Source organism: Fulmarus glacialis, unplaced genomic scaffold (genome assembly GCF_000690835.1).
Source record: "Fulmarus glacialis isolate BGI_N327 unplaced genomic scaffold, ASM69083v1 scaffold40530, whole genome shotgun sequence".
Taxonomy (NCBI): Eukaryota; Metazoa; Chordata; class Aves; order Procellariiformes; family Procellariidae; genus Fulmarus; species Fulmarus glacialis.
Window position 1 is genome coordinate 27,024 of NW_009190344.1, and position 9,482 is coordinate 36,505.

General features: G+C 38.6%; 1 protein-coding gene across 1 annotated transcript; it reads right to left on the reverse strand.

Moving 5' to 3' along the window:
• Positions 1-5,450: 5,450 nt before the first annotated feature.
• Positions 5,451-6,315, reverse strand: LOC104082207 (GTP-binding protein Di-Ras2). Its single transcript, XM_009585233.1, has one exon. It carries the CDS (start codon positions 6,263-6,265, stop codon positions 5,666-5,668), a length of 600 nt encoding a protein of 199 aa, XP_009583528.1. The 5' UTR covers positions 6,266-6,315; the 3' UTR covers positions 5,451-5,665.
• Between the last annotated feature and the right edge of the window lie 3,167 nt (positions 6,316-9,482).

Genomic DNA, 9,482 nt, shown 5'->3' on the forward strand with positions numbered 1-9,482 from the left:
ATATCAATTTTTCCTTTGAAAATACATTTAGGAGTCCTTGCTGATCTCAGAAACTCCTGAGAAATAGTAAGTTCACATAAAATCTTCTGACATTCCCATTTCCCACCCCTCCCTCCCCCAAATTATATTCCTCCTGCCTCTTTATTACAATGATCCAACTGCGCGGGGGACAGGTGGCCCACAGGTAAAATCTGGAATTAAATTCATATGCCTAAGCATACAGCGCCATTGTACTGTGATTTTAAGAATGCCTAACCTTGAATAAATTAGTAAATAGGCTGACAGTCTGTTTTTAAGGACCAAGCTGACCAGCAGCAGGAACTGAACCTAATAAAGAAGGGAAGTACCAGAAGCAAAGGATCTTAACAACAGCACTGACCAAAAGCTGCTGTAAAGCAGATATATATTAGAGTGATTTACACCTCAGTACTTTCCCTATCTCTCTCTGAAAGCTAATGAAAAATGATCCTTCTCCTCTTATATATGGAAAAAAAAAATTTGCCATACACCCCTTATGGAAAAACACCTCATCTGCTCCTTTATTTCCTGCTTTTTCTACTGAAATGAAAACAAATACAATGGCAGCTTCCATGTGACAGACACTGTCATCCGCAGCTTTGAGAGCATCAGGATAGAGATGCACTGGTAGGCTCCATTGTGGGCCATTTCTTAGCATCTGAATGAGGAATAAATACATCTGACTGAACAACAAATGTTCCTCTGTGCTTCAGTTCCATTATGATTTTCGATAGGTCCACTATGACTCTTTGTAAAAAATAGTGCTCAACCAAGGTAAACCACACGAAACAGAAGAGGCTTAATGCTTTCTCTAAACCTCATATTCCTCTGGTTAATTTAGAGAAGAGTCTATTCTTCAGGAGAGCATCCAGGTATATACTTTCCAAGGTGCTCAAGCTCTGCTCTCCCCCTCTTTCCAGTTTTAGTGGAGTTGGACTTCAGACACCAATGACTACATGAAATAAACTTGTGGATTAATTAGAAAATGTACATAGAAGGTGGATGGGACATGCCAGTTAAAATGCCAGTTAAAATGCCAGTGAACTAAATGTGGCAAGTACATATTCACAACTTTGAATGAGAGTATGTGTTAACAATGAACGTATTTTCCAGTGGGAAACGGGAGTAGTAACCAATGACAAAAAATTCAGAGGCAGGCAAATTTTGTAATGCTTGTGGTGTTTCTGTGGAGTATGATAAGGCAAACATCTATAAAGCAATTACTGACTGTATTGTGCAAACCCCAGGACACTGACTTGGCACATCCACTATTCCACAGTAGGCTGTGTCAGAATCAGGACCAAGCATGGTAAATGATGGTGTATTAGAAGAAAAAAATAAATAATAGGAATTATGAGGAGTTCTGGGCTGTCTTTCACTAAAAATAAAAAGCTTTGTGGACTGCCACGTCCAATTACTTCACAGTGATATGAAATTTGCATTCAATACTCAGTATTTTGTCACTGGTTCCAACACCTACCAATGTGCCTAAGTATCCGAGCTTGCTCGTTGATCCCTCCCTCTGTTGAGTATGAATCATTGCTTACATACCGAAATGATTATTTAACTGAACAACTGTTACCACATCTTCTGAATTGCAAGAAGTGTTAAAGTATTATATGTGATGTTTTTTGCAACAGGTGGTAATACAATATGCAGTAGTAGGAAATTTTGCAAAAACATCAGGAATTTGGTAGAAATCAGGAGGAATAGCAGGATCCATATAGTAAGTTTCAATTTTGCACAAGCACCAAGTTTTATCTGTCATTATTTTAAAGTAAATAATACAACGTAGACTACCTTCCAGAACTGTTTTGCTTTTTGATGGCCAAAAGAAACACCCACTGATAATCTATGTTTTATGAAGGTAGATTGCTTTGAAAGTGTAGGTGTTTGCCACAGTATAATAAAAGAAAGGTAAATGTTAGATAAGATAATACTGCTCCAATTCTCTCAGAACTTTTCAGGAGTCTGATCTGTATAGCTGTAGACTTTAGGACACTGCTAACATGTAAGAATCTATTTTGATTTAAAGAATTGTCTTTACAACTTCTAAAAAAATACATACTTAATATACTTATGAAACAAACACAATGCCAGCACCAACAAGGCTTCTTCCAAACTTGTGCTTCCATTTAAAACTTTATTTAGTATGTTCAGAACATCACTGGAAACATAGAAACTTGTAGGCACAAATGACTTCATATCCAGAGTTTTTGAATAAAATATTTGCTAATGAAATTGCAACAACACATTTTCATGATAACTACATATCTTAATATTTCATATATACATATAAAAGTCATGCATTGTAAAGAGTCATTTTGTCTAGATTATGTTTTCTGGGTGCTAAAATTCACTGTAGATCTTACATGTTTTAAATATGTTGTATTTTTTCTGTACATTTTAAAGAGTTTATTATATTGATATCACATTCCCAAAGAAAACACAAAATGTAAAACAAAGCTGTATATCTTCTCTATTTACCTTACAGTTTTTCCTTGTATTAAAAAAAACTAGTTGTATAAGTAACAGCAAAACAAATGTTTTAAACGAGCTCACAAGTATGTAAGATATGTAAAATCTACTAGTATAAACTAGGATGACAATGCAAGGGTATAAAATATGTTCTCTTTCGAGTCTGTGGTCCATGAGTAATATTGCTTCTGTACTGGCCTTGCTTTGATACATGCAAGTCCATGACATAATTCATGGCTTATTACATAGCAGGTGAGGAATCAGCTGGGAATTAAAGGAAATGGTCCTCAAGCCTAACAACCGGCAGCTACTTGTTTTATTTCCACATTTGCCATACAATTACTCTTTTCTTGCTATGAGGCACATTCAAAAAAAGTCCAGGGCCAAATTTCAGCCTGTAATATCCTTGCAGTCGTAACTGAGTGTAATTCAGATCCCCTATATGCTACTTCTGCAAGGTCCTTTACTATGTAAATAATTCCTCCAGTTAAAGTAATAATGTTAAAAAGACCTTCATCTTTATATGGCCTTTTTTCTTTGCGTTTCTATCATTATTCCATGCTGGCTGCTTAGGCATGAGCCATGTATGATGTCCTTTGGCACCGGCGTGTTAGCATCAATGGGAGACCTCTGTACTGCTGACCTCTGTGTGTCACCCATTACTCCTTAAGTGTGATCACTCTTTCAATTTTCCAGTTTCGTTAGTGGAATCCAATGCTGTGAAGATACTTGTGAAGATGAGTATCTTCAGCCATTTGCTTACAAACAGAGTAGATGTATAAACATGTATAAAAGTCTTACTAAACGTAGTGCTTTTAAATGTTTTGCATCCCTGATCTGGAAATACTGTTTGATCTATTGACAAACTGACAAGAAAAAGATGCACTTAGCCATATAAGCCATAACAGGTTTCTTTATGCATTTTAGAAACTGTTTAAGAATGTGAAGAGGCAGTCTGACCAAATGCAGAGCGAGCACTGGACTGGGACTGAGGAGATCTGCTTTTGTTCCTGGGTCTGCCACTAGCTTGCTGGGTAACCTATGTGCAGTTTCTTCCCCTCTTCGTGCCTCAGTTTCACCACCTGCAGAGTTAAAACTTTAGAGAATTGTCCTCTGTAAAGTGCTTTGAGATTTATGGAGAAAAACCATCGTGTAAGAGCCAGGAATTTATTGCTAAGGAAGAGCCTTAGCTTTTTTCCATGCTTTCTCCAATTTTCTCTTCTAATACAATGAAGTAAACACACAAAGTTCTGTCTTCTTTGAAATCAGTAGGAGTTTGACGCTTGATTTCAATGGTGCCAGAATTTCTTCTGAGTGAATGACGAAAGTTGTGCTCCTTTTTAGACAGTGCTAATAGCAATTCTTCCTCAAAGAAATGTATGCTACCTGTGAAATGTTTGCACTTTTCTTTGGAAGGTGGAAGGTAAGCAAGCAATAGCTCTGAGAGCAACACAGTAACAATTTTTAATGCAAATACTGCATTTGAACAGCTCCTAGAAGATATTTATAATGCAACAGCATGCGTACTAATAATACTAGTACTTGACTGCATTTCCCCATAGTATGATTTTGACATAAACATTTACCAAAAATATGGTCGTTTGTTTTTATTATTTCAAAGCCGTTACTAAGGTGCAATTTGTAATTTATACAGTTTTTATGTGTCCTTTAAAAAACGTATGTGCTTCTTTTATCTTAGATGGTCTTTGTTATCAGTAGGATACATACTTTACTCATTCATATTAGTTTTTTAAAAAGCTTTGGAGAGAGATCCAGAAAAGCTCACATTTTGTATACTTTTTCCCCTTCCAAAGGTTTTGAGAAGAGCAGTTTCCCCTGGCAGGTGGCTTGAGCCAGTTTTTTTCTATTCAGAACTTTGTATTGCATTGTAACGCACTACTAACTGCAACTTAGTATGCCAAATGCTGTAGTACTTATCCCAGCAGATCTTCTCTTAGAGACTCTTGTGGGCCCTAACTCCAGGTATAGGATTTGATTCTATAAATAGTCACAGCAGTTCAAATTATGAGTTCAAATGGTAAATATAAAACGCTCCAGACAATATAAAGGCAATAGATCTAGTAGTGCATGAATGCAAAACCATTCTAATTGGAATATAGTAATGTAAAGAAGTTTCACTCAGCTAATCTGGTAATTTGAATAAAAACTTTGTATACTACACCGACCCCTCTCCAAGGGTACCACCAGTTCAACAGACTTTCCTTTAATTCACTAATCACATCGTGTGTCCATTCAACCATCAACAGCATTTGAACTGAGCCTTTCCCCATAGAGGGGAGGCTCAGAGTCCCCATTTGCAGGGGACTCCCCAGCCAGTCCTCCCTGAGGAAGATTTCTGTTTGTATATGTACACTATTTTTGTACAATCTGACATTCTCTACAGGTAAATATCTGCTCTTCTGAAATACATGGGGGCCAGAAACATAGGTCATTCTTGAAGCAACGGGTCTGGAAAAGGAGATGATCTCTATCTTTCCCACAGGAGCTGGCTTTTCCTCATCCTTCAGTTCAAACACTGCGTCATACTAGAAAGAAATCTCATGCTGGGGGGGTAGAGGGAATATCTGTTCCTATTAACTGTGCTATCCCCACACTTCCTTTTAGCGTGAAATTGTTCATTTATTTGGCAGATCCGAGACGACCTTATGCACAGTGCCCCACCAGTCAGTAATGAAAATTGAACGGAATTGTTTGTCCACAGCATTCTGAAAAGGTGTGATAACAGCACCCCGCATGCATTTATACGTTTTAGGTTGCTTCATGGCCATTTCTTTGTTTTTCTTCTAACGTTATACATTGCCTTCTCTTGCAGTTGCATGCAAATGTCAATAATATGAAGTCGACTTGCCAAATCTTCCACATTACGCTAAGGATGAAATTTCTTTTCTTCTGTAAACTACAAAATTAGATGTCCTGGCCTATCTTTCTTTTTCTTCCTGATTTTTTTCACTGATAGCTAAAGTACACGATTTTTTAATTGTTGGCTTTTTTCATAGTAATTACAGTAACTCATTTTTTCAAATTCCAAATATTTCTTTTAAAACAGATACTAATAAATAGGGCCTTGTATGGTTGTTTGCTGTCTATAGGTTTTACATTGGTATTGTTGACAGTTGAGACTGCATGACTGACTCCTGACAGTGCAATTTCACATCACCACGCATTTGCCTTTCAGCTTCTCTTTCCTTTTCTGCTGCTTGCTTTTTTTGCCGTCAATTTGTAAACTCACAGTCCTGCGTTTCTCTAGGTTTAGCAATTCTTGGAATAACTCTTTCACGTTGTGGTTCAGCTTGGCAGAGGTCTCCATGAAGGCACATTTCCACTTCTTTGCCATGGCTTCCCCTTCACTGCTGTCCACCTCTCGATTTTGGTTCTCATCATTTTTGTTCCCCACCAGCATTATTGGAATGCTTTCTACATCTCCTTTAATCTGACATATTTGTTCATAGATAGGTTTGAGTTCCTCCAAGGACTGTCGGCTGGTGATAGAGTAAACCAAAATGAAAGCATGTCCTTTAGAAATAGAAAGACGTTGCATGGCTGGAAATTGATGGCTTCCTGTAGTGTCAGTTATCTGCAAAGTGCATATGCTCTTATCGCAGCTGATCACCTGCCGATAGGTGTCCTCAATGGTAGGGATGTAGCTCTCTCTGAAAGTGCCCTTCACAAATCTCAAGACCAAAGAACTTTTGCCCACTCCTCCAGCTCCAAACACAACCACCCTGTAATCATTGCTTTGCTCAGGCATGTTTCTCGGTGTGTCTGTTGCTCAGCTAGAGGGAAAAATCTAGGAAAGAAAATGACAAAAAGAACAGGACAGATATTAATATAGGTACATGCGGAGAGTGCACTTTGTGATATCTTTCCTAATAAGAGACACTAATGTGATGTAAGTGATAGTATACTAGTTGTAATAATTTAAGAAAACTTGCAGTGGGTTACCGAATGATTTATTTCAGTAGTAAATACAGGATTTGCAATCCAGCCTGGACTGGTAACAAAAGACCATCTTCATCACTTTGTGACTTATTTTAAATTAACATTGTCAGTTTAAGTATTCTTCCTACTGGACTAATACCCCCAGAAATAAAAAGCTGCATCTGGGAAATGGTATTTCAGCAAGGCCAAGGCCCAAACAAATTGTAGAAACTGAATTACTCTTCTGTCTCTAAAACAAGTCTCCTCAAATCATTGTTGAAACACACTGGTGTACACATGTATGACAGTCTACTACTCTAAACATGCCATCACTTCAGTAGTTAGCAAATTTATCACCCCTACAACTAGATGACACTCCTGAGTGATATCTAAGATGTATTTGTAGCTTATTCAGCAATAGCACCAAGTATGCTTTGTTTCTAACTCTTTGGGAGCATCTGCCCCACTTCGATGTGTTTTTCCACTTGCATTTTCAGGTCAAAGAGTACATTTTGGTAAACAGAGATTGTTCATGTTCAGTCTGCCTTTTCATTCTAATCTTTATTTCACAGCAGATGATATTTGACTGGAGACATGCTACACTTATCAGAAAGGTTGTGCAGGCATCTTCACAACATTTTTAAGTGGCATATATTGTCAAGGTTGGCAAATGAATATGTCAAAGGTCACAAAACTCTGTGATCCCTGAAGTCAGTTCCCTTCGGCAAAACCTGTCTGTATCCAGTAGGACCACAGATATTGTCATCATTATTAAATAACAGAAATGGTAAAGCTTTCACAGGGTTGCAAGCTGTAGTTATTTTAGAATTTATTGAAATAAATGTGATTAATTTGTCCTCCCATCAGTAGCAGCTCATTAGGTACACAGCATGTACAAGTCTCTTTTTATACTTAGTGAGATCTAAGCAAATAAACACTTAAAAATTGAACCCTGAAAGTTGAAAAGAGTTTAGGATAATGTTACTTTTCAGACCAAAACCAGGTATATAAAAATTATGTGTGGAACAAGTGCAAAATTTGCTGCACCTACGTTTGTTCTTAGGAAAATGGGCTGATTTAATAGGGAACTTTATCCACATGCCCTGACTGTGCCAGATTATTGAATTTGCCTGTTGCAATGTTACCTGGGCGGCAGCTAATCCAGAACAACCCAAAGGGATTTCTTACTGAATAAGGAAAGTTTTCAAGCTATTTCTTCGCTACAGCAGAAGGAGTGATTTCACTGTGGGGCAAGATTTTAAATTACCCTTTACCTGCCTAACATGGGGAGAATAGCAGTGATGCTGTAGAGGTATGGATGTGAGTGACCTTATCCCAGTCGCCAGCCCACACTGAATTTTATGTTTCTGCATCTTTGACGCTGTTGCTGCCTGTGCCAGTTCGATTAAAGCTATGGCTTCCCATGCTGCACCAATGTCTTCATTTTGCTGTTCAAGCATACCCTGATTTTGTTATCCTTCTTGTCCAGGGCATCCTATTCTGTCCTAATTATAATGTCTGAGTAAGCTGAAAACATCTGTCTTTACATAATGTTGTATGGAGTTGAAGGACTCGTACTTCCTCATCTGCCACACCGTAGGCAGAATAACCAGTGCAACTGGGGATGCTGATCCTGAGGCAAAGTGGAGAGCTGCCACAGCTCTGCCTACCCAGCCTGGCTTCAGGCAGAAGGCAGCTTCTCCCCTTCCATCTCTCCTACGCTGCAGTCACTGTCAGTCTTAGAGACCTGTTTAAATATAAGAAAGATAATAAGATAAATAAGAGTGTTCGTCCTGAGGCACTGAAGCAAATTCGTTTCTCTCTGACAGCAGAATTCAAGGAACGGAAAGAAGAGTAGTCTCAGAAAACACTGGTGTATGTGTTTATATAAGAGGGAAAATCCTCTGTGAACAAGAAAAATGGGCGAGTAGCTCATGCTGTTGAGAAAACAAACAAAACCAAGGTAGCTAGCAAGAAATGAGAACAGCAGGACGCTGTTCCACTGAGAATAAACTTGTACCTAAGAGCTGCAAACATGCAAATTCAGAACAGTCGTAGAGCTTAGAGTCGAGGGTGACTGCAGAGAATGAACTACACTAAGAATTATAGTTTAATAATTTTTGTGAGCAAAAAGGCAAGGGAGAAAAACATGGTTATTTGATCTCAGAAGCAGCTTAAGCATTGCATAATCAGATAATAGGTAGCCTAGGAACAATGGGATGATGAGAAAAAATGCACTATGAAAAATTTTACTATGAAAATCAGTGAAATATGGCGTAGAGAAATAAAAATTTAACAGCTAGCTGAGTATACTCCTGCTATTAAACTTCATGCTTTAAGCATACTTAGAAATCTCCAAGAAAACTGGCACATACGGTTGCCCAAAAGTTAGAACAAATTGAAATGTGGCACTTAATGGCATGAAGTATTAAGCATCCGAAAAGCTTCTAAGGGAACCTGAAATGGCATGGTAACAGTCCTCAGATACACAGTAAGCTGTTGCAAAGAGGGACAGCGTACATCTGTAGTGGAAAAAAAATTGAATTAATGGGCTTACATTGTGTAAGAGATTCACATTAGACAATAGGAAAACTTTACAATGGTAAGAAGAGCACACTGATTGCTCAGGGAGATTTTGCAGAAATTCTTTAGAAATGACCATAGAATCACAGAATTATGCAGGCTGGCAGGGACCTGAGGAGGTCTCTTGTCCAGTCTGCTGGTCACAGCAGGGTCAGCCATGAGACCAGACAAGGTTGTTCTGTCCTGTCAGGGTTTGAAAACCTCCAGCATTTCCCACAGCCTCTCTGGGCAACCTGTTCCACTACTGAATTACCCTCAGCGTGAATTTTTCCCCCTTATATCTAGTCTGAGCTACTTGTGTTTCAACTCACACCTGAACCTCCTCCAACCGTCCATTGCTGTGAAGAGTTTGACTCCATCTTCTTGGCGGCTTTCCTGTAGGTTTTGGGGGACTGCTGTTTGGTGGCCCCCAAATGGCACCTTCTCCAGGCTGAACCAGCCCTGGTCCCTCAGCCTGCAGGGCA

What these genes read in the sequence shown, in the direction of transcription:
- LOC104082207 (XM_009585233.1), bottom strand. Translation starts at nt 6,265, where the DNA reads ATGCCTGAGCAAAGCAATGATTACAGGGTGGTTGTGTTTGGAGCTGGA.